Source organism: Chaetodon auriga, chromosome 5 (genome assembly GCF_051107435.1).
Source record: "Chaetodon auriga isolate fChaAug3 chromosome 5, fChaAug3.hap1, whole genome shotgun sequence".
Classification (NCBI taxonomy): Eukaryota; Metazoa; Chordata; class Actinopteri; order Chaetodontiformes; family Chaetodontidae; genus Chaetodon; species Chaetodon auriga.
In genome coordinates, this window is record NC_135078.1 from 906,885 (window position 1) to 933,567 (window position 26,683).

General features: G+C 42.6%; 1 protein-coding gene across 1 annotated transcript; it reads right to left on the reverse strand.

The window, feature by feature from the left end:
• Window positions 1-2,100, reverse strand: LOC143321328 (THAP domain-containing protein 6-like). Its single transcript, XM_076731624.1, has 6 exons — window positions 2,001-2,100; window positions 1,587-1,779; window positions 1,338-1,445; window positions 790-1,000; window positions 245-693; window positions 1-193 (listed from the first exon to the last, which is right to left on the reverse strand). Exons 1-5 carry the CDS (start codon window positions 2,078-2,080, stop codon window positions 599-601), a joined length of 687 nt encoding a protein of 228 aa, XP_076587739.1. The 5' UTR covers window positions 2,081-2,100; the 3' UTR covers window positions 1-193; window positions 245-598.
• Window positions 2,101-26,683: the final 24,583 nt, after the last annotated feature.

A 26,683-nucleotide genomic window follows, 5' to 3' on the forward strand; every position in this document is an offset into this window, starting at 1 on the left:
ACATCATATGTAACTTTTAATGTGATGTGATAAGGGTTATAATCTTATAGTATTTTGCGACATTTTACTATAGCAATATGAGATTGTACCACAGAAACACTCATGAGGAAACAAATTATAGTCTTGACGTATCATACAGGGATGGTAGCAGTACCATAGAACACCACAGAGGTATTAAATAACTGTTATGGACCTTAAACCTTGATTATACATAATAAAGAGATCTTATAGGATTCCTATAGACCTTTTTTCCGTTAGAGTACAAAAGTACCAAACCAGGGTATGTTTTTTTTTAAGTTGTTACAGCTATCAATGTATGCAACACTGTTATTGTGATGATAAATACTGAAATATTAAACATCTGTTTATAATAACCAGATCCTGAATTTTAGATGTGACATGTGGGTTTTCTGAACAAAGAGCACAAACATTTACATTTCACTGATTTTGATTAATCATTTTCATATTCAATGATTGCTGAACATATAAACATACATATATCTTTACATATATCTGTACAGGGGTAGCATTGATGAACATATATACATACATATATCTATGTCTATATCTATATCTATCAATCTATACATTTATACAACTAGCCTTGACCATGTAAGTGGAGGGTGATGGCAAAATCCCTCTGGTCTTTGGTGTATTCATGGCTCTGTTTTGAAAGGAGGTGTACTGGAAGATCTGAAACACAATTAGCACTGGCAGATCTTAACAAAGAAGGTAAAGTATTATATACTTAAGTTCAAACTATCTCCAAATTTTGTATTTTCATTTCACCTGAGTATGTATCGAGCTGCTCTTTCAACTCTTCATTTATCACGTTCTTCACCCTGAGATCCTCCAGAAGACCACTCACAGTGTTCTTTTCCCTCCTCTCTCTGTCCTTTGCATTCCTCCTCTCTTTTTCCAAACTCTCCACCCTATTCACGGCTTCCCTGAGTCTGGCTCTCAGATCATCATATGATGAAGGCAGAGCATAGGAGTGGTCCTAGTACAAACAAGGATGAAAATGGTACATCATTACATCACTCAGTGACAGTCGGTAACATCTTTACTAGTACAATGTGCTGTCCAATGTTCCACATTCTTAAATTCTTAGTTTTAGCTCTGCTCAATTGTACTGCCAGCAGCGTGTACGTGTGTGTGTGAAGGTTCAATTGCAGATTCAATACTGCATGTTTCAATGTATGTGCATATGTGTATGTGAGTCTGTCTGAAAGAGTGACAGAGAGTAGTAGGTGTTGTAAGGGCACAGGTGAGTGACAAGAAGTTTGAATATAACCAGCTTGCAGCTGTTTGAAGCATAGCTAGCACTTATTACTCACAACACTGGGCACAGGCAGGGGTTCGGTCTCCTGGACAAGCTGGGAACAGTACGGTGACAAGGTCTCCTGTGCCTTCTTTGAGGTCTGAGACGTCCTGGTAACCAAGGGCTAAAGTGAAGGATGAAATATAGAAATGGTCTCACAGTGAAAAACTAAATACATCACTGGCTCCTTCACATTCAGAAAGGGAAAACATTGTTAGCGTAGTGTGGCACTGAATGATCTAATCCTTACAGCCTATACACCTACCCTGTGGAGATGAGCTGGGAAACTGAAGACAGAAGGAAAAGCTCCGTCTCTGATCCTGACTGTCTGATCTGTCCTGTCCAAATCCTCTGGTCTGAAGTGTTCACTGCAGAGCACGGATGACTGACTAGCAGAAAACCCTTCCCGCTGGACAGCTGTTTCCCGCATCTTTCTGAGCTCTTTATTTTTGGGAAACCTACAGAGTATATGAAAAGTTAACCAACTAACAACAATCAGCGTAGTTCTTCGGGCCACTTTCGTCAGGAAAGACTTCGTTGTTCGGAAGCTGGTTTCGCGCAGGAATCCACAGCATTTATATGCGGGACTTCATGTTATAGCCACAAAGTCAGCATATTCTGTACGTAAAGTTATGTTATAATGGCCACATACAATCAAAAGTTTTTTTTTCATTCTTACCTGTGAAAGGTAATGCCTCGCAATCGATTTCGGAGTGTAAACCTGTTGGTACAATTCCATGCTGCACAAGAATGTGGCATCTTCTCTGCTTGCTCTTGCCACATTCAATATGGCAGCGAGGTTGACGTAGGACTCCAGCGCTCAATGCGGCATCTACGTATATATGTCTATGGCTATAGTGGCCACTAAATATTTGTTGAAATGTCAGAAATGTTTATTTGTAAATTTTGAGTTGTTTATTTGTTATTCTCACTGTAATAGATGAAAATAAACAAGTGAGATGGGAAAATTTTAGTTTTTCCATTTAGTTGCATAATAAGTCTGCATACTAATTGTTGCCTAATAAGTGTGTACACATAGATATTTCTTGAGAAAGCAAAAACGTTTCCTTTACCCTTTGTTAAATACTCAGGTTTGAGGTTTATTAACATTTTGGATTGACTGAGAGCATTGTTCAAAAATAAAATTAATCCTCAGGAATACAACTTGCCTCAGAATTGTGCACGCAGTGTACATAAACATGACAACTGCTCAACAATAGACTCAAATATACTAATAAAACAAGGAGAAATGCGTGTTACGTGAACATATCTTTAGCTTTATAAGTACAAGATTAGCCCAGCATTGATCTGTATCACTGAGTAAATAACAGAGAAAAATACACTATAAAGACAGGTATTATAAGGTATTTTAAGGTGTTAAAATGTATGCCATAGGTTTATGCTTTAACAGGAAACTGCATTGCTATGCCTACACTTGGTCTTAGATGAACACCTTGTTTTCAGTTCAACTCATCATACTTCATCATAAAAAGCTGCTCTACTTATCGTTACTTGCAGATTCTATCGGGTAGGACCTGCTGTATGCTTCTGACAATAGTGTTTTCCATGGACATCTGTTTGGTCCAAAGTGAAAACACAAATATACTCTATAGTATGTTGGAACTATTTAGCTTTTAGTTACTTTTTCCTTTGTTCCTGTATGTACATGTACCGTCGCACAAGTGTATATCAGTATGTTCTGTACTAATACATGGTAAATTGGGAGGAATTATGCTGTATCTTGGGGTCCGTAATCTAAAGCGTCACACATTTTATTTTTGAGTACTGATTTTTAATTAGTAAAAGTATACAATACGGATTTAAGAACAACAACAACAAAAAAACATTCTGAACAACTTTTCCACCAGGTCTGATAAGATGCACTTTGCTTTAGATCTGTGTTGTTCCTGGCTCACATGGTGTGATGCATTTCCTTTGTCATCTTCTGCCAATCATGAACAGGTATGCTCGTGTGTGTGAGTTGTGGTCAGAACAGCAGCGGGGAGCCAGGGGATTGATGCGGGGGGGGGGGGGGGGGGGGGGGGGGTGTCATCCTTCTCTCTCTCGCTGGTGACAGTGGAGCTGCCCTTCTTCATCTCCAGGGAAGCTTCTAGTGTATCTCTGAACGTGGTGGTGGCACATTGGGTAACCAGATCACTACACACTCAGGCCTAAAAAGCTACCAGTCTGGATTCAGAGAGCATCTGTGGTCAATACTTTCTCTCTTCCCTTTCTCTTACTACCTTATCTCTGTTTCCTCCGGTAGGAGGGCATTAGGTCTGCTGTCACTCAACACACATCAGGGACAGAGGAGCAGAAAGGCAGGAAAGGAAAAGAAAAAATTTTAAAAAAAGCAAAGAATAGGGGAAATTCCTGTTCTTTTCAACATTTTCAACCCATTTACAGACTGACTTTAAAAATACAAGTATCCATTATACTCTGTGTTATGGAACCAAATCTGTCTTGTAAAAATTACCTTCATATACTAAAAATTTGCATTACCACATATGTTCTTTATTAACATAACAAAAATGTTAATATTGAATGAATTTATCAATCCTGTTTGTTGTTAATTCAAACTCAACTTTTCCTGCATGTTTATGTTCCACAGGACTTACATCACTAGAATCATGTCATACTCACAATTGTTCATTCACTCCTTATTTCTAATCACTTTCACTCTGACATATTTTTAGTTGCTAATTAACTAAAATTAATGAAACTCAACATTCCTGGATAGATGTTTCACATTAAAATCATTCCATTTCTTAAAAACAAACAAACAAACAAACAATCCTGCTAACTCTAGCATTAAAGTATAGCTGGGCTATTATCTATCAACGTTTGTGTTACCAGAACCTTTAGCAGCACGATCTTGTCCTAACAAGATCGTGTTGCTAATGCTAACCCTAACTCTTGGATAGAGAAGGAATGGAGGACAGGAGAGACAAAATTGTGTACACTGTGTTAACTTATGTGCTGTAAAACTGCCCCAGGCGAGTGGTGCTTTTATTGCTGTGCATGCACAAACTGTCATAGTTGAAACAGGCTTATGCTACACATTACATTTGAACCTGGTCTCATTCCGTGGGTCAAATACCAACGTTTTGTCCTGCCTCTTCACGTCTGCAGAAGCCGAAAATACCCTGTAGTGGCTGTATAAGATACACCAGAATTATAGCTAACTCAACGGTAAACAAATCTGTGACAATAATTCATGTTCAGAGCAAGATGACATGGAATAAAGAGTGATACAGTCCTTAGAAAGGTGGAGGTTGGGGTACAGTGGTGGGTCATACACACAACTTTCATTGAGGACACTGGGGTTTGTTTGAAAAATGAAAAGTGAAACCAAACTGAATGATCTTTTCCATAACTAACCAAGTACTTTTAATGCCTAAAAATAACCAAGATTTTTTTGCTGAGTAAGTTTTGGTGCCTACACCTAATCAATCTGTGACCAACATTAACCACATGTTAGTAAGGCTTTCACTGGCATAATAATGTGTTTGATGGTCACAGCAGTTGCTCTGGGTGTCTAATATTGCTGTGGATGGGTTTACAGAAATCCCAGTGCATCTCATACAGATGCTTAGGGGTACCTTGTGTGTCTATGAGACACTGAGGTATGTGATAAAGAAATGAGAACAGTTTGAACATTTGAAATAAAACAAGGATAAACACAATAAAATAATAAAATTGAATTACTTCGACAAGCTAAGATGAAATAAAAAAATACAAATAATTAGTAAGGGGAATTATTTAATTTAAAAGAGAAACTGAGAACAAAAGTACTGAGAAATTAAGGAGAACAGAGACTACAAAGAGAACAAAATGCAAGCTCAATAACCCCCAATTTCCACCTAGGCCATAATGTCCTGTTCTGTGCAGGACACGTTTGATGGAGCCGATCGCTGCCATTCTGGTCAACCAGGCATGTAACGTCTAGCTAGACAGGAAGTCAGACACAGGAACAGTGTAGAGAATCCAGGAAAATTTTCAAAATAAAAAACCCTGTGCAGACTCCTGATTGTACATCAACAATAAAGGCAATTGAAACAGAAAACAAAAGGAAGCCATTTATTTACGAATGAGCAAGTCAACAAAGCTGGCACAATGTTCTGCCTCTGAAGCACCACTTGGCTTTTCACCTGAGTAATTTCTTAGGACCCAAAGATGCAGACCAGAGAGGGAATTTATAAAACAAAAGCAATTTATTTTTAAACAAGAACGTGCAACAAAAAAACACACTCATAAGGAGTGGAAAAAATAAACACAAAGCACACTCAAAAGGAGTGAAAAAGAACAAAGAAAGCACACTCAAAAAGAGAGTGGAGGGAAACAAGGGAGTTCTGATGAATCAGGTTTCTGAGGCAAGGAACACGCTGATGAGGCAGGCAGACAATGACAACTGAAACACAGCAGCACACTACAAGTACCAGTCCATAACAATATTAACATTAGCACAGCTCACAAAGAGAGGAGATAGCAAAAACATAACACTCACACTGAATGAACAAAGACACCGCTAGAGATTCAGGACAATCTGACAACAGGTAAGAGAGAGCTCTCCCCTTTTATCCTGTGCCTTAATCAGGAACACGCCTCCTCAGGTGTGCACCTGAGGAGGCGGAACTTGCTGGGTGTAGAGACACACCCAGCTAGACAGAATGGAAAACAGACAGACTACAATAAAACTGGGAGAGGGGAAAAAGAAACACTAGGAACAGACAGGTCTGCAGGATCGTAACACCAGTGGGGATTGGACACACTGGATTGGTGGATGGAGCAAATACGCATTGCATACATGACGTCATGGATACGCACCTCAGGTTACAAAAGCATACAGGACAGGTGGAGGATGATTGCTGACATCATTAGAAAGAGATAGATGTTTTTAGGCAACAGCACCGCAGCAATAAAAGCAGTCTTCCCTAGAACAGTTTTGATATGGGATTCCTTAAGCATCAGCCACACACTAGAAAGGGTTTGTGTACACCAGAATCTTAGAACTTCAAATATAAAATGTAAGATTTTCCAACCACTACCTGAGAACAAAAGCCAACCTTATCATACACATTTCATGACAGTAATGATCTTCATTGATGGACCCAAAATTGTGAATAAAGAATAAAAGAAAGCTAATGGCTTGAGGGTGTGATCAGATTGAGGGTGTGATCAAAGTGATGGGAAAAAGACTGGAAAACTATGTACATTTTAATTCAAACCATATTTTCCTAAACCTAACCAGGTAGTTGTATTGCCTAAATGAAACCAAACTGCTACAGAAAACTGAAAACAAAAAGAAAGAAAGAAAGAAAGAAAGAAAGAAAGAAAGAAAGAAAGAAAAGAAAAAGAAAATAAACTAAAAAAAAAAGTAAGTTAACAACAATATGTTCCACACGGGACATGAACCTGAATCTCCCAGATGAAAGCCCTATTCTTGACCATTCATCCACTATGACTTGCCCTATATGTGAACACTTTTTGCTCAGTTGCAGTGATGGTTCCTGGAGCACTTTAATATGGTGTTGTAGGAAGAACACCGACACTGCGATATCAGATAAACAGATGGGAGAGATAGCATAAATGCCATCAATGGTGGAACATGTTTCGGCGCCACTTGGGAATGCTTATGCTTGGCAGATTTGTCATGCTGGCTCATGTCGCTTTTCCCTCCATGTCATCCACTAAAAAAATCCATATGGTATATTTTACAAAAAGCATAACGTTGACCAACGTAAAGTAAGCCTCCTCCCCTTTGGTAAGATACTTGCACAAAGGTTTAGCCTTGTTGGCACTACATCTCTCTCTTCATCCTTCTTGTTTTTCTTCTTGTTTTATTGATGGATGCGATTTGAGTGAATCACTTCTTGTCAATAGATGTGACAGCTAATGTTCGACATATTGCCACATGCTTTACTAGAGAGGAATGTAGTGAAGTCATCACATAGGTCGTTAAACCTCCCATTACAGCCAACCTTTTTTTAAAAGCACAGGAGATTTACTGGAAAATATTTAAATGGGAGAACAGCAGGGGAGAAGGACAAAATACAGGTAAATCCTGACAAAAATGGGTGGGTCAACAGGTCTGCACCTACCTGAAATTTCAATAGTGCAGAAATTAATTTCTTTCACTTTTTGGAAGAATGCTGTGCTTCACTCTTTCTGTAAACCTTAGGAACATTAGATTGGGCCATTGATGGTTTCTTGCATGAACAATCTCCAGACTCCTCTTGTCAGTTGACATGCTGAAATTCTACTCCAACCCTAATTTCCTTAAGGAATGTTCATGGAATTCTTGTTCTCCTAGTGATCTTAGACTTAGACTTAGACTGCTTCTTTATTGATCCCAGTTTGGGAGATTATTTTGTTGCAGTAACAATTAAACATACAGACAGAACACAGAATGTATATAAGAATTGCTTAAAAAAGTAACAAAAAGTAACACAAAATATAAACAGGAATAACAATAAAAATATAACTACTTAAAACTAAATATATAATTATATAATATGTATTATAATGTATAACATATATTATATAATATTATGATAATATAATGAAAAAATACAATATAACAAAGTATATAAACAAGTATTTGCAGCAAAAATTGTGGGGTTTCAGATGATAAATAAAATGTAAACCGTGTATATATTAGCATATTCCAGATTTTTAAGATGATTTTTCAACAAACCCTCTAAATTGACCACCAGAGATTTGCATAGCAACAGTGTAAAAAAAAAAAAAGAAAAAGAAAAATCATTGTTGAGTATTTTTATTTTTTTTTAATTTGTTCTATTATTCCATCCCTAACATCTTTATACTTGTGTGGTGCTGGGCAAATATAAAATATCATTCATTTGAATGGAATAGTACAGTAGCTGAGAAGTTCATGTAACTACTTAATACTCATTGGAGAAAATGCTTATTAGCTCCCAACATATTTATACAGCGGTATTCCATATTATTGGAAGAGAGGCTATATTTACTGCACAGCTCTGCATAATGCGTCCCAATGGAGTATCAAACATTAATTCCACGATGTGTATCCCAAAGTGTAAGATCACACTAATGGTAATGGCAGATCAGGGTTACATTTCCCCCATCTGTACTTAAGAGGATAAATCACCCATCACCTCCCTCCCAGAAAATGTATTGTTCCATACACTCTCCCTCATAGCCCCAACAAATGAAGAAGACAGTATCAGCGTGAGTACCAGGCCAGACTCACAACAATATATTGATGTTCTCCCCCTGCACCCACTGAGTGAGTATAAGGTATCCACAAGCTCCAAGGTTGGCGCCAGCCTCTGTCTATTATGCACCGCAAACCAGAATTAATTGCAAATCAATCGAACAAAGTACAACTGATCAGTAAACCAATTAGTAATTTTAGCTCTGTCGAGGTCTAGCTTTACTTACACTTCCACTGCTTTAGGTGTTTTTCAAATTATTATTATTGTTATTATTGTTATTATTATTATAGATAGTGTGTGTATATGCGTGTATATGTATAGCATATTTTTTTATGTTGACACTTGAAAGCTGAAGCTCTACTGCCTCAATCAGAAGTACCAACCTTTGCCCCAAAAAGTGCACCTCTAATGATAAACAAAATGCACACAACAGCAGTTGGTGTCGGGGTGTGACTGCTGTATGTCCAATTTATGCAAGGAATTTGCAGCTACGTCACTGATGTGCATTTATGTGTCATGAATAAAAGTCCTTGCGACAATGGCCATGTTTTCCCCCTTCTTTCCTGGGCCTGAGCATACTCTGTGCATGTGTGCACATGTGTGCACTGTGAACTCTGTGTGCACATAGTGACTGAGATATGATGGCAGGACCTCACCTATTGCAGACTACTGTGACTTCTTCAGAGTGTGCATCCATAAAATGATTTGATTCAGCATGAAATAATCTGTGAAAGTTGTTACCGCATTGAGCTAGTACATTTAGGTCACTATTTATTTCTGTTGTTTATATCCTTGTACATGCTAAATGCTGAATACTTGTTGAGAGTAACTGTCTTTCATATATAGTGCAGTTTAATGCTTAATTACTAGCCTATTACGCGGTCTCACATGAACAGCCCACATTTTTAGCCACACTTACTACTTATAGATGGTGGCACAGTGGCACAGTGGCAACACTGTTGGCTCACAGACAGACTGACTAGAATGTCAGGTGCTGGGGGGCGTGTCCTATACATGTGACCAGCAACAAAAAAAAAACAGCAATAAGTCTCCCGGGGGGCATTTTGAGTTATTTACAGATTTTATTTACACATGGATATCTGAAAATATGTGAAGAAGATGTGGCCATTTGAATGTAGGCACTCCTAAACTAGTTTAGTGAGAAATCAAGCCTGAAAGATTCTCACCTACCAAGGGAGCCAAGTAACACAGTGCTGCTCATTGCTATCAGTGACATCTGGTATCTGTTAGCCCGCAGGACAGAAACAATTGTAGTAGTTTGAACAATGGTTATCAAATGGAAATGGAAATTCTTTTGTCACAAAAAGTCCCTGAGTAAAAATGAAAAACTAGAAAGGTAATTATACTTAAGAGTTAGAAGGAGCAAAAGTATATACTCATTTCTAATTTCTAATATTCATTCATTCATTCATCTTCTATACCCGCGTATCCCTATTGGGGTTGCGGGGGGCTGGAGCCTATCCCAGCTGGCAATGGGCGAGAGGCGGGGTACACCCTGAACTGGTCGCCAGCCGATTGCAGGGCAACATAGACAGGCAACCATTCACACTCACACTTACACCTATGGACAATTTAGAGTCATCAATTAACCTAATGAGCATGTTTTTGGTCTGTGGGAGGAAGCCGGAGTGCCCGGAGATAACCCACGCATGCACGGGAAGAACATGCAAACTTCACACAGAAAGGCTCTGCCCACCCCGGGGATCGAACCAGAGACCTCCTTGCTGTGAGGCACGCGCACTACCTGCTGCACCACCGTGCTGCCCCAATTTCTAATATTAAATAAAATAAAATACATTCTGTCACTCTGTGGTGCAGTGGGATGGATCAGTCTGTCAGTCAGAGTGTTTTTGCCAATTCTGATTAAGGAAAACAAAGAGAACCCTTGTTTCAGATCATGGGTCATGCTAACAGGCACATTAGCATCACAGTCAATACTTTATTCATGCTCCCAAAGGTGTGTTATTCACCTGTGGGTGTGTTATTTATGCACCCCAAGGTGTGTTATTCACCCACAGGTGTGTTATTCACACATTATTCAAGCACATCATCAGGTTGGCGTGTTATTCAAATTAATAGCAGATGCTCACATTACCATATCTAAACCTCCCATTACAGCTTATAATATGATCATCTGATCTAACATAAGTTTCGATGTGCATATCATTTGCATTTTAAAACAACAATACTGAGCTAGCAAAAAACAATGTAAGGTATAGCCACAGTATCTAGCATGAAAAAACAGTTTGTAATCCCTGTATGTGACTTCGAATGAACACTAACGTAACTTTCAACAGTGTATTAATCAACCAGTGAGCAATACACAGGCATGTATGTGTTTGGCAATAGTATTCAATGCAATCCCTCAAAGTGATAGTCCGCCCTGGTTTTCCCCACAGTTCAGTTCAATCCAGTGTTTCCTGTCAAGGCTGGAGGAAAGGAAGGCCAGGACCCAGGAGCAGAGGCGTAAGAGAACCAAGGTTTATTTTCAGAAGTTCAAACAAAAAATCACCTGAACCAGGGACAGACGCTAATCAGCGAGCGGAACTGAGAATCACCGTCAGACGGGAAAAAAGGTAAAAATCAAAAGAGCAAAAGTACCAAAACAACGTAACTAAAATTCATCGGACAACTGGGAGACAGTCTATTAACTACAACTAAAGGCGACTATGACAAGGGTCACAGAGAACAGGAGATCAGAAGCAGCACACAGGAGGGGCGAGACGAGAGACCAGCGATCAACCAGGAGAGCTCTGTTCGGCATGAAACCAGGAGAATAGTCTGGCACAGGAGCGGCACATGAGGTGGCTTAAGTAGCTGAGTTAATGGCTGATGAGGTGCAGGTGTGGATCATGAGTCTGCTCCGAGTAGATCGGTCCGCCTCTCTCCCGCTTCCTCCTGCTGAGTGAGAGTGGGGAAAAACAAAGCGCAGTATCAGACATAGGACCACAGCCGTCACAGTTTTCCTTATCAACAAAAAGTACATTCAAAAGTCTGCTCCGGGTTTTACCACGGATCTTCCCAACAAAATCAAAACAGGAAATCAAAATGTTGCATACCAGGATAGCGTCTCTTAGCGCAGTGCAACGAGTGAATAAGGTAAATATGTACAGTACTCACAATACTTGGGACCTGTCAGTCAGTCAGTCAGAGACGGTCAGGATTGGCGTCGGTCGGACCGCGTCATTCTTAACTCCACAGATGCCGGCCGCTCCTGAGAAACTCTACGGAAGTATTCAATCCTCCTTGGGTCCAGCTGCTGATGTTCCTGACAAAGGGCTAATTTTTTTCACTAATTTTTTTAAAAAATCGATTTTTCTTCACCCAACTTGCGCCGGGCTGACTTGTTGCTGGTTTTCTAGTGGCAGGTCACATATATGTACAATATATATACATATAAGTTTTAAAAAAAAGTGTGTAGTGATATATACAGGTAAAACAGCAGTGTATTTTGGAATATACAGTATGTGAAATAGAACAGGTTGAAAATAGCAGCAGGAAAATGCAGTCAGTTAAATATATAGCAGCATAATTATATACTAAGGTTAATAAAGTACTCATTTACAGTTTAGCAGTCTGATGGTCTGGGGGGAAAAGCTGTTGCAGAGCCAGGAGGTCCTGCATCGAAGGCTGCAGAACCTCTTTCCAGAGGCCAGTAGGGAGAACAGATCGTGGTGGGGGTGTGAGGAGTCCCTGATGATGTTTTCAGCATGGGACATGCAGCGTATGGGTGCAATATCCTGAATGGAGGGGAGAAAAGTCCCAATGATTTTCTCTACTGTCCTCGCCACTCTCCTCACATTCTTCCAGTCAGCACCACTGCAGCCTCCACACCACACAGAGATGCAGCTGGTCAAGATGCTCTCTATGGTGCTTCTGTAGAATGTAGTGAGGATGGGCAGGGGCAGGTGGGCTCTTCTCATCCTGCACAGAAAGCACAGGCATTGCTGTGCCCTTTTCACCAGTGATGTGGTGTTCACAGACCAGGTGAGGTCGTCCGTGATGTGCACCCCCAGGAACTTGGTGCTGCTGACCACCTCCACAGCCGTGTTGTTGAGGAGAAGTGGAGCGTGGCTGGGTTGGTGCTTCCTGAAGTCGACAATGAGCTCTTTTGTTTTATCCATGTTCAGGATCAGGGGCCTCATTTATAAAACTTGCTTACGCACAAAACGGGGCTTGAAAGTTGCGTACGCAACTTCCTACGCAAAGGCTGTGATTTATAAAAATAAACTTTGCGTGAGAATGTGCGCAGCGGTACGCCAACTTTGATGCTTGCGTACGAACATTTTGGAGACAGGGGGAACTGGTGGCGCAGATGGTGAGGTGGTGAATTGAAGCCAGATTGATCTCATACATTTAATGTGATCACATATCAGACTTATAGATCCGCGTAATCATAAACACCCAAGTCTGCAGTGTTATAGATGTGTTCCTTTAGTGAGCCGTTAGGCCTACTACTGTATGCACAATGTTCATATATCATACTTCCATCTTCAAATGATACAGAGCGATGGATGGCACTGATGGATTACTGTTAATTGTGACAAGGTGTGTAACAATCATTCAATTTGCTGAGTGAGCATATAAATAGTGCGGTGACACTTGTGCGTAATGCTGCACAATGGATGCGCTGGCACTGCTGGAAGATCAAGCAAATGGTAGGATCAGGATGGAGAGAAATTTTAGGGACCACGGAGATTTCCTGGCCCATGACAATGACTGGCTAATAAGCCAATTTAGATTCCCTAGAGTGGTGCTCTTGAATCTATGTGCTGAACTGGGCCCAGTGTTAGATAGACCCACCCGCCGGAACCGCGCCATCCCGGTGCATATCCAGGTGCTGACCACTCTGGGGTTTCTGGCGACTGGCTCCTTTCAGCGGGAATTAGCCAACAGGTAAGTGTTGGATATGATTAATATTATATAATGTTACATTGTCTGTCTAAAGCCCCTTTTGGGTATGATATAATTCAGTTAAATTATGTCCTTAGGTCTGGGATATCGCAGCCATCCCTCAGCGCCATAATGTCAGCCGTTCTGGATGGCATTATAAAAATGACCAGTCGATACATCAGGTTTCCTTACAATGTGGGTGAACAGGCCAACATTAAAAGGCAATTTGCAGCAATGTCCGGTTTCCCAAATGTAATCGGCGCAATTGACTGCACTCACATTGCTATAAGGGCTCCGAGTGAAAATTAATTTGCTTATGTGAACCGAAAAAATGTGCATTCACTCAATGTACAAATTATTTGTACCTCGGACATGATCTTGACCAATGTAGTGGCACGGTGGCCTGGGTCAACACATAACTCATTCATCCTGACGCACAGTAGTGTAGGGAGCAGACTGCAGGCAGGCGCTGCGCGTGATTGCTGGCTCCTGGGTAAGTACATAAACACCATTGTATAGATTCTACCTATTAAAGCCTGATTTATAATTACTCTTCTGTTATACCTTGCAGGTGACAGTGGCTACCCCCTAAAGCGCTGGCTCCTCACCCCCTTCATCAACCCGCAGAGCGCAGAGGAGGTGCGCCTCAATGTGGCACACTCTCGCACGCGCTCCATCGTGGAGAGAGCCATCGGCCTCCTCAAAGGTCAGTGGAGGTGTTTGGATGCCTCAGGGGGCAGACTGCTTTATCACCCTACAAAGGTGTGTAAAATAATAATGGCTTGTGGAGTTTTGCACAATGTGGCACTGGGGAATGCTGTTCCCCTCCCGCATGGCCTCCCTCCCCCACACCATGAGGACCCCGATCCACAACCACCTCCCCGACATGAGGAATTTCAGCAGGGAGCAAGGCTCCGTGAAGGTGTCATGCGGCGTTTTAAATAAGACGGCAAGTATGTTTCATTTTTTAACAATATCTGGAGCTGGCAATGTCAGACATGACCTCACACATGTTGCCCATCACTGTGCGTATTTGCTGGAGTTCGTCACGGACTTCATTAATGGCACTGATGGTGTCCCTTTGTGTTTGAAGGACAGCGTCTGTCAGGACCCGGCCACTTCTAGGTGCGCTATGCGGTCGGGACGCACTGGTGCTGGGGACAGCCAGGGCTTCAGCCACGGTGCCAGGACACGCCGTGCCCGGAACCTCCTCGTTACCCACCGCTTCCAACTCCACAGTGACTGGAGAAGTCAACTACCTTTTCACAAGTCTGTTAAAATATTTAATAAACAGATAAAACTGTACTTTACCGGTCTCCTCTGTGGTCTCTGCCAAATCGGTGTCTCCGTCCTTCTCTGAAACTATGCCATACACGCTGGCCGTACCAAGGATCGAGGCTATGGTGTCCAGCGGTGTGGGCTCAGGTGCGCCCTCGCCCCCACCAGTTGCAGATGCACTTCGTACGCACACTTTTAGTATGGATTCTACGCAATGTTTTATAAATGAGGCCCCAGGTTATTGTCTTTGCACCAGCCCACCAGCTGTTCCACCTCCTCTCTGTAGGCCAGGTCGTTGTCATCCCTGATGAGGCCCACCACTGTTGTGTCGTCTGCAAACTTCACAAAGTGGTTAGCCTTGGGGATGCAGTCATGTGTCATCAGGGTGAACAGCAGAGGGTTCAGGACACAGCCCTGAGGGGAGCCTGTGCTAAGGGTGATGACACTGGAGGTGTTCTGTCCGACCCGCACCGACTGAGGTCTTTCATTGAGGAAGTCAAGCAGCCAGTTATAGAGGGGGGTACTGAACCCCAGGGGTCCCAGTTTGTCTACCAGATGCTGTGGAATGATGGTGCTGAATGCTGAACTGAAGTCCAGAAACAGCATCCGCACATGAGTGTTTTTTTGCTCCAGGTGAGCGAGGCTCAGGTGGAGAGCTGAGGAGATGGCGTCCTCAGCCATGCAAATTGGAAGGGGTCAAATGTGGGGGGGTCTGGAGATGATATGCTCCCTTACCAGTTTCCTGGTGGCCTTTTTTAGAATATCCAACTTAAATTTTTAAGTTGTTGTTGCCAATAGCAACTAGACAGCAACTATAGAGCCAGATTTCTGAGTTGGAACGAGCTGCAGAGCAGTGGGTGTAATGTCCTTTATGCAGGCAGTAGGATAGCTGAAAGTTCGGCCACTGTGTACCACTACATGCTAGGCCATAGAAGTGCTGACAGTCACTGCAGGTGAGAAGACAAGCAGAGGGACATGAGAGAAATCCCAAGGGACATCAGCAGCTGAGGCAGGAGAGGAGGAATATACAGTCCATTAACCAGCCTGGTAACCTTTAGGTATCAGTTATAATAAGATTACAGAAAACTCTATAAAAGTTATTTTATGTCCTGTCATGGTGTAACTTTCATCAACAGTTAAGATTAACAGTACAGTCACTGAAAAGCTTTATACTCATTGTAAACTAACTGGTACGTAAAAACACTAACAAGATGGACAAAATGCTACAGAAATAGTCCACAGGGGCAGCAGCCTCAGCAAGGAAGCCCTTGCTGACAGCCCTCTCCCCAGCCACTTCCACCAGCTCCTGCTGAGGGATCCCGAGGCGTTACCAGGCCAACCGAGAGACATAATCCCTCCAGTGTGTCCTGTGTTGGCCCTGACATTTCCTCCTTGCCAGACATGCCTGGAACACCTCCCTGGGGAGAGGTCCAGGTGGCATCCTCACCAGATGCCCGAACCACCTCAACTGGTTCCTCTCGGCACGGAGGAGCAGCAGTTTTACTCCAAGCTCCTCCTCGTTGTCCAAGCTCCTCACCCTATCTCCTCACCGCCCCAATCCGCCTATCGACCTCCTGTTCCTTCCCACCCTGCCTTGTGAACAAGACCCTGAGATACATGAACTCCACTTGTAGGAGGACCTCATCCCTAACCCGGAGCAGGCAATCCACCCTTTTCCAGTTGAGGACCATGGCCTCAGACTTGGAGGTGGTGATTCTCATCCCAGCCACTTCACACTTGGCTGCAAAATTCAGGAGATCCACTGAACTTCGGGTCCATTGTTTACATTCAGGAACAGCTATACTCTGAGTGGAAAGACCAGAGATCCCCAATGACATAAGTACCCACCCAGATCCAGCGGATGGCCGGGGCCACCCATCATTCCGCCTTCTCCTCTGGGTGGGCACCCTGGAACGCTATAACGAAGAACCGGAGACAACGCCTTTCCGACAAAATTCGCCCTACAACCACACACCTTCGTCTCCGAGCAAGCCAAAGTAGCCCTTGCCATCAACCACCTGACAGGAAGGGTTCACCTGTGGGGGATGCCGAATGGAAGAGAGTCATATCTGCCTGGGAGACTTTCCAGACGTTTGCAACTGAGCTCTGCAAAGTCTTCGGCCTGGGAGTGCAAGGGGCCACTGCAGCATGAGGTCTTCTGACTCTCCACCAGGGGGAGCAGTCCATGGTGGACTTCTCCATCGAATTCAACTCGGATGTGGGGGTAAGAGCCATTCTGTCCCAATGGTTGGCCACCGACCAGAAATTTCATCCTGCGCAATCTTCTCTCTCTCTTGTGGAGCAAAACTACAGTATTGGTAACCAGAAACTTTTGGCCGTCAAGATGGCCTTCGCCCTCTCCTACAGACCTGGCTCTTGGAACATCAAGCCTGATGCTCTCACGTCAGTTTCAGGAGAAGGAGGAGAGAGTGACCCAAACCACACCCATCTTGCCTGGCTTCTGTCTTCTAGCCCCCATCACTTGGGAGATTGAGGAGAGCATGAGAGGGCCCACAGAGGACCAGCCCAGTCCCAGCACCTGCACTCAGGATTGATTGTTCATTCCTCTGAACCTGCACTCTGACGTTCTCCAGTAGGTACACTCCTCCAAGCTCACCTGCCACCCTGCACTTGGGACATCCCCACGCCAATGGTTTTCACCACTCTTCTCAGCATTGGAGAGGGAGGTCTCATGTCCCTCCATCCAATGATTCATCCGGAGCTGACGGCACACATGTGGCTGTGCCTGAGTCTCACTCCTCATCTCTTTGGGTTGTGACAACATCACAGCCAACCGCAGACGCTTGCAAGTACCGGAATACTGCGAAAGTCAGAAGATGTGGCTGTCCACACGGGATCTTCCGGTCAGAGTAGAGTCCAGGAAGATGGCTCCCAGGTTCATTGGACCATTCCCCATCCAGAGAATCATCAAACCCATGGTGATAAGGTTAAATCTTCCCCACCCCACGAGAGTTCATCCTACTTTCCACGTCTCTCAGATTAAGCCTGTGAGGGAGAGTCTTCTCATGCCAGCTGAATTACCACCTCCTCGGATCATGGATGGAGGACCCACCTACTCCATATTCCACTTGCTGCACTCATGTCACCGGGGTTAGGGCCTGCAGTGGATTGGGAGGGTTACGGCCCCAAAAAAAGATCATGGATTCCCACTCGGCAAATCCTGGAGCATGGACACATCACCCGTTTCCACCAACAATACCCAGACCAGCCCACTAGGGCTCCAGCAATCTCGATAGAGGAGAACGAGAGAAGCACTGACCCCTGGTGAAGAGGAGTTATCCTCAGATGGGACCGAACCCTCTGATGAGGAAGAATTTTTAGTTCCCTCCTATTCGGTTTCACCAATGCATACGGCTCCATACCGCTCAAGCTTGTTGAGCTCGCCCTTCAACGACATCATGTTCCCAGCAAAGTCATAGACCTTATCCTGGATTTCTACAATAATTTCAGGCTAAGAGTCACTGCTGGGTCAGGTACATCAGACTGGCACCAACTTGAGAAATAATAACAGGCTGCACCATCTCAGTCATACTTTTTGCCCTTGCCATGAACATGATACTCAAGTCAGCAGAGGTGTAGTGCAGGGGACCCTTGACAAAATCAGGAGTACACCAGCCCCCAATAAGAGCCTTTATGGATGACCTGACTGTCACCACCACATCTGTCCCGGGCAGTAGATGGATTCTCGAAGGCCTAGAGAAGCTCATCACGAGGATGAGCTTTAAGCACCTAAAATCAAGGTCTTAAGTGCTCAAGAGGGGAAAAGTAGTGGACAACTTCCAATTCTCACTGTCTAGACCCGCCAACCCATCCATCAGAGAGCAGCTAGTTAAGAGCCTCGGGAAATAATTTGACTGCAGCCTCAAAGATTCTGCGTCCATCCAGACAACCAGCAAAGAACTTGAGGACTGGCTGATTCGAGTTGATAAATCTGGTCTGCCTGGGAGGTTCAAGGCCTGGATCTACCAGCATTCCATCTTGCCCAAGATCCTGTGGTCTCTGCTGGTGTACACAGTACCCAAGACAAAAGTCGAGGCCATGGAGAGGAACATCAGCAGCTACCTGCGTAGATGGCTTGGTCTACCATGCAGTCTGAGCAGCTCTGCCCTGTATGGCACCAGTAACATTCTGCAGCTTCCATTCAGTGGCCTTGTCGAAGAGTTCCTGGTGTCCAGAACAGGGGAAGTCATGCAGTACAGGGAATCCAGGGATCCAAAGGTGGCATCGGCTGGCATCCAGGAGTGAACAGGCAGGAAATGGAGGGCAGACAATGCTCTGGAGCTGGCTGAGTCACGGCTGAGGCAGAAGGCACTGGTGGGGTCCATAGCCACAGGGTGTGCAGGAATTAGCTATTTCCTGGTAACCAGGGTGAACAAGGCCAAGGGCAAACAATGACAACATCCCATTCAAGAGGAAGTGCAAGCAGGCATGGAGGAAAAACGAACTAGCAGAATGATGGGAATGGGGCAACAAGGAGCATGGACTAAATGGGAGAATGTTCTGCAACAAAAAATCACCTGGTCCAACATCTGGAAAGCAGACTTCGATTGCATCCGGCTTTTAGTCCAGGCTGTTTATGACATCCTACCAAGTCCAGCCAACCTCTACGTCTGGGACAAAACAGAAACACCATGGAACACCTCCTCAGCAGCTGCCCAAAAGCCCTAGGAAACGGGCGCTATCACTGGCGCCATGACCAGGTGCTTAGGACAGTTGCTGACAGCGTAGCCACAGCCATCAAGATTATCAAGGGCCACAACAAGCCAAAGACCATTAGGTTCCACAGAGCCAGAGAGAAGCCCAACATTCAACCACGGGCGAAGTCTGGCCTCCTCATCTCCGCCACTGACTGGTAACTGGAAGCGGATCTTGGCAAACAGCTGAAGTTCCCAGCCAGGATAACATCTACACGGCTCCAAACAGACATGATCTTCGTGTCAGATTCCACCAAGCAGTTGATCATTCTGGAGCTCACAGTGCCCTGGGAAGAGCGTATGGATGAGACCAATGAGAGGAAACATGCCAAGTACCAGGAGCTGGTGGACGAGAGCAGGAGGCAAGGCTGGAAAACTCACTGTGAACCTTTGGAAGTGGGCTGCTGAGGATTTTCAGGGCAGTCCCTCTGCAAAGTATTTACAGTGCTGGACCTCACCAGGGAGGTAAAGAGGAAGGCCATCAGGTCTGCAACTGAAGCCACAGAGAATGCCAAAAGGTGGCTATGGATCAAGAGGGCAGATCCGTGGGCAAATGCTGCTGGGACACAGGTCGGGATTTGATCAACCCTGGTCAGGTCGCCTGGGCTAATGTTGAAAGACTCGAAACACCCAATGACCCCAGGTTACATCACTGATGATGTGTTCTAGCGCATCCGCAAGATGTCTTTGTCCTAAATGACAAATGAAAAAAAGAACTTGCAAAAACCAAAACTGGACCATTTTTTGAATATAGAGTTCTCATTTTTTGTTTGGAAATGTAATTGTGTTTTTCCATTTAGCATGTGAGTTCCAATGTTTGGCTTCAAATGAAATAAGGAATTATACACCGACCTTTTCATTCATAAGTTGAAAAAGAACAAAGATAAAACAAATGCCAAAAAGCAAAATGACCCCCTTATGATTGGTTTTTCATTTTTTGATTCTGTTTTGAACAAGTCAGAGATTTACAGTTTTTCCTTTTTCAATTACAAATGAATCACAGGTTATTTGATAATACCCAGATCTAGTGGATCAGCAGGTCTATTACACACTTTGGCATGAGAAATTATCTTTTTGTAACTTTAGCTATCCTCTCAGGCATTGTCAACTTCTTACAATTTGACTTAACAATAAAGGACCACTGTTGCCTTCACACTGAGCACACTTACTGTGAAGCTTGTATACAAAGTGTTGAGTAAATAACAGTATCATGAATAAGAGCAGTTTGTTTCACTGTGACAATGCCATCTGAGTGACAGAACGACTACTGACAAAAACACCATTGTATTAGCCAACAATCATGGATAGAGTATGAATAAGGTATATGTATATACAAGGGATTGAGTAGAGCCGGGTATTCTTTTGTTTACTTGGAAATTATTCAAACATGATGTGTGAAAAAATGGACAGAGACTAATAAACTATATAGCAAAGGCCATAGGCAAGAAAAAAAATCCATGGCAACATCATTGAAAGAATTCACTGCTTGAGTTCTATGTGACCCATCCTGACCCCTGACATGGTAGACAAATATTTCAATGCATATTTAGATTTGCTTTGCTTGTCCCATGCTGCTGATAGTTGTGTTGATTTGTGTGCGTCAAATGACAAAGCTGAAAAGGCAAATTTAAAATCAATAACTTGTCAGTCAATCAAATAGCTAAGCCTAAAGGTAAAGCTATCCAGTCTATTGTGGCTAGTTTCTCATCAGCGATAGTGTTCCATGTCTGCATTCCATACACATTTACAAATGTCAACAACTGTGAAAACAAACAAGTTCATACATGTCAGTAATCCATACCTTTACCACCTTTTACTTTACCTTTTAGTAAAAGATGAATGAATCAGTTCATAAAATAGAAAGGTCAGGAGTAAAACAGTGAACATGACATATGCATGATGTCATAAAAAGTGTGCAAAATTTACACTGATATCACCATAATGACAATGTTGATGCACTATAGAGATAAAAATGTGCATTGCTAATTAGGCTGCAAGCACACAACAACAACAAACCTAACCTAATAATACAACCCATGGGGAGGTGCCACTGCCAGGCAGTGATGCAGCAAGTCAGGATTAACTAAAGAGTGTAAGAGATGTTACTTGTTATCTCCATACTAGCGATGGATCCCTTCACAATGTGACTGCAGTGAAGGAGATGCAGGACAAAATCCACAGCCCTTGCTTCTAAACCAACATGCATTCTGATGATGATCTGAAGCAAATATGAAGCCAGCCTAAATCAGCCAAATGCAAGAGACAATCTTGATAGTCATGTGTAGGTTTGTTGCCACTGTTTTGCAACAAACCAACAGAACACCCAAGAACCAATATCCCTGACAGCAACTTAGCAAAGGACACAGTGTCTTTACTTTTTCTAATTTCTAATAAAAACAAGTGTAACTTTGGAAGACACCCACTAAATTTGGTTAACTCAGACTTCTGAAGCTTTACAAAGCTTTCATGCCAGAAGTGCAAGATGGACGTTGTACAGAGTAAAGCTGTTATTTTAGCAGCAGGACCCAAAAACCTAAAAATTGTTTCAACAACTTTTGATTTAACCCAAGACTTTTAGGCTTTCACCTGAGGATTTTCTTAGGAGCCAAAAATGCAGACCACAGACAGAGATATAAAAATCAATACAATTTATTTCAAACACAAGTGGAGTAACAAAAACTGTTGTATTTAGCAGTTTACAGGGCCCAAAATGCCACACTTAAACAGAGAAGACATGAGAGCTTTAAAGTCTTTATTGTGACTGAGAACAAAAACTGATGATTCGATGAGTATCCAAACTTGAGGGGGGAAGTAGGCCAGACGAGTATAGATCCAATCCTTTCCAAAGATGTAGACAGACAGGGCATGGCACCATGTGGGTGAATGGATGATTCAGTGAATACTGTGGAGAGCTGGTGCTTATATACTGTGGCGGTAGGGGAGTCTTGATTGAATGATTGAGTGAAGCTGTGCTCAAGGCAGGAGGAGGCCAAGCCCAACCTGTCAGCCATGCCCTGCAGGGAAATACACTCACACCAGACAGACATGGGAGAGACAGATAGGAGACAGAGGGTGAGGGGAAACAAAGGACACGAAAGGGGAAAAGGAGGGGAAACTGCGGATCCCCACAATTTCAGCCTGACTCAGGAGAGAATTCAGAGAATCACAAATTTTTTACTTTTGTTTTTGAATCTTCCAATAGTCAAATTCAAATTCAAGATAATGACAAATATATGTTTTTAAACCCCAGAATGAAAGTTCTTATAAATTAATTAGACCACTGATATGCTACTATACATAATGAGAGACACTGGGTCTTTTTTTTAGCTTTTTTTTTGTCTCAGCAGTAAAGCCACAGTAGGATTCACTATTTTCCTCTTGTAATTTTTAAATCTGCTCCAGCGAACACCACCTTATTAAAACTGATTTATTTGCTTTTGTGAAGGCCATTATGAAATGCTGCTCTATAAATAACAAAGCAGCAATCCATAGGCAGCTTTCACATGGTCTCAGAGTGTATGTAGCCCATACAAAAGAAAGGCTGGTTGCTAGGAGCACAAAAGCACCATAGCCATTAGGGGACTGATAGAGTTTTGCCTTCTGCCATCAGGACAAAACTATAATTAGACTTTAATTGGGGAATCTGTGAAGACCCTACAGGTTGTGTGTGTGTTTGTTTGTGTGTGTGTGTGTGTGTGTGTGCATGCGCGTGTGTGTATGTGTGTGTATTGCCATGTATTCCTCACATTGTGGGGACATACACCTGTTTACACAGTCACATTGTGTGGACTCACCTTCCTTATGGGGATGCAAGAACCCATAATGTAAATCATCACATTTTAGGGTGAAGATTTGGGTCAAGATTAGGGTAAGGGTTTGGGTTAGGCAAGTAGTGGCTATGGTTGTGATTAAGGTAAGTCTCTGAATGTAAGTCTCTGCGATGTCCCAAAAATTGATGGAAACACAACTGCGTGTGTGTGTGTGTGTGTGTGTGTGTGTGTGTGTGCATGTGTGTGTACACGTTTGTTGTGTGTGTGGGTGAATGCTTCGGTTCACATATATGTGGGTGATGTAGCCCATATCCCACGCTACCTTACACTTCATTTGTGCATAACTCAATTTCAATATATGTGTGTTTGTATGTGTGCTTGAAAATAAGTGTATTTGAATTTCACTTAAGAGAAATGGGTATTATCTGATAATCACATGCAAGGATGATACTTGTAATTATATGCAAAGATGACACACAAGACTGAAGTGCTTCAGTCTTGTGTGTTGCTACATTGGCAACCTAAACTAACACTGTTGCTTGGCCCCCTAATTTCTTCATAAATTGTGTGTGTGTGATTTCCTGTCAGACCATGGATTATGCATTGGTCTGGTCTGGACTTAAAAATCCACATTACAACATCCTAGGCTAGTTTTTTCAGATGTAGAATACTCAGAAGAAGGTCAAACAAAGGACCAGATTCTGGGACTGGAACTGTGTCAGAAAAATGTATCTTTCTAGGGAAAATTGCATTATTTTGTGTCAGTGCATCTAATCCAATGGCATCTTGTATCCCTTTGAAGGAACAGAAACTTCAGATGCAGGAAAATGAAAAAATTGCAATACTTTTCTGTCATTTTGTCTGGCTATTTTGAGTCAAATTAGATCAAGGGTTGTTGCATCTGTCTTGTGTAACACAATGAAACACATTGGTTTGTTGGGCTTAGCAGATGCACCTCTCTAGAAGATCAAAAAGGCTTGCGCTAAAGCTGTGTTTCCCTGTCATTTGTCATATTTTGATGAAACTATGCCAGGGTAAAGCAACCCCTCAACCCCAATACCTGTAAAAAGTATTGTAATCAAATTTCATAAAACTAAAATTAATTAAATTAATGTTTCATCTTGGTAATTAATACCAAGAGGTAATTATTTCTCTGCTATTTCCAAAGTGTCCAGGCTATCAGCATAATCCACATGTAGTCTGCAAGAACAAACAGATCTGTATGGAATAATAATCTCACCTAACCAAGTAGTCTTGATGCTAATACCTAACCAAGTAATTTTGTTGCCTAAACCTAACCTAGTACTTTTGATGTCTATACCTAACAAAGTAGTTTTGATGCCTACCAATTGTTTCTGGTGCCTAAACTAGCTGCGACTGTTTTACAATATTAACCTCATGTTTGAAAGGCTTTATGGCAGGAAGGCTTTGTGCATCACTGGGATTAGAATGTGTCAATGTAATATTGCTGTGGATGAGTGAACTGAAGGTTATCTATTTGTATGAGATGCCAAGTGGTGTGATAAAGCGGTATTTCGTAATTTGTGAATGAGAAAGGTTGGGTGATTCCCAACTTTGGTACCCAGTAATCCCGCCAGTATCGTAGTAATAGATGGGCACAGTTATGACAAGTATGTTTATTTTTAAGGACATAAAATATAAGATATAAAGGACATAAAAAGCTAATAATGACATCATTTTATGACCAGTCAACATTGAATGAAGATTCTCTTATACTTTCTTAGTTTGCAATAATGTCGTAATTGTTAACAGAAATGTCTCAAATTACATGATTCTGGAACTTAATCAGTTCCAAACAGAGATGTTTAAAGATTTAAAATTCCGCATCAGTAATTGAGATTAGTGCATCCCTCGTACTTTTCCTCACTCTAAATTTACGTTCACTTGTGATTATAACCTCAGTGTTTCTAAACACAGAACTGCAGCAGCAACACAGTCTCCCAATAATTCTATCATATACTGCTGATTTACAACAGCAAAGAAACAAGTTGTTAATAACAGATGAAACATTTGAAATGCATGTATCTGCCCAAAGAGATCGTACAACCATCCTACAGTATACATAATATTTCACAGGATAACTGAAGAATTTGACTTATGAGACAAACACCATCAAGTGCTTGCTGAGATATTGTTGTCTCAAGATGTTGGGCCAGCGAACAGATATTTGCTATCCACACAGCCTGTGTGATTGGAAAATTGTCTGAATTTGTCCAAATTAAGATTGAAGTCTTCAAGTAAAGGTTAATTGATTTTTAGATACATCATAATGGGATGAGAATTTGAAGTTTGCTGACTGAATGTTTTTGACTGCTGCACTCACAGGGACTCATAACTTCCTTCATTGTGTACACTTTCTACTTTGTGGATTACTTTCCTCAACTTCAGGAGACCCACTGAACTTCAGGTCCATTGTTTACACACAGGAACAGCTGATCGCGCTAAGCAACACAAGCGTACTCCCGGTGGAAAGACCGGAGATCCCCATGGAAATAATAATAAGGAGAAGAGGACACATAGCTAGGATTGAGCAAGGATTCCCAAAGTGTCGGGACAAGAAAAGACAGTACAAACCATCCATAGCATCTGTTTTTATGGGAAATGCGAGATCTCTCGCAAAAAAGATGGAAGAGCTAACGGTGCTAATCAGACTGCAGAGGGAGTGTAGTCTCATATGTTTGACTGAAATTTGGTTAACAGAGATTACGCCAGACTTGCATGTTATGCTGAACAATTTTCAACCGCTGAGAGTGGACAGGAGAGCGAAGGAGAGTGGCAAGAGGAAAGATGAGGGCATAGAGATGTTTGTAAACAAGAGATGGCATAACCCCCACATCAGGGTAAAAGAGCAGCGCTGCACCAGAGATATTGAGCTGTTAGCCATTAGCATTCGACCATATAACCTCCTGAGGGAGTTCTTGCATGTTATCGCGTTAACTGTGTACATCCCCCCATCTGCCGATGCATGCAAGCTTCTGCACACAGTAGTCTCATAGCTCCAGACATCGCACCCCCAGGCCCTCCTTCTCATCTCTGGAGACTTCAATCACGCTTCCCTGTTGTCCACTCTCCCCACTTTCACACAGTATGTAAAGTGCCCCACCAGGGACAATAGAACACTGAACTTCCTATATGCAAACACTGAGGGTGCTTACAGTTCATCACCTCTCCCCCCACTGGGCAGCTCCAACCACAATCTGGTTTATCTGCTCCCTGCATACATACCTTTGGTGATGTTGTGGAAATTCTCTGCTGCTGGTGAAGAATGAAATAGAGGCTTCTGCCGGCCGGCAAGGTTTTTATTTTCTTTGCAAAGAAAAGGTCAATCATCACACGAGTGGTAGAATGAAGAAAGAAGAAAGAAAGAGAGCTAAACATTTATATCTGAGGAACGCCCCCTACCCAAAGGTGTGTTTTCGCACCTTTTGGTCTGCTGTAGGTACAGCTGCCGGCTCCCTAGGGAGT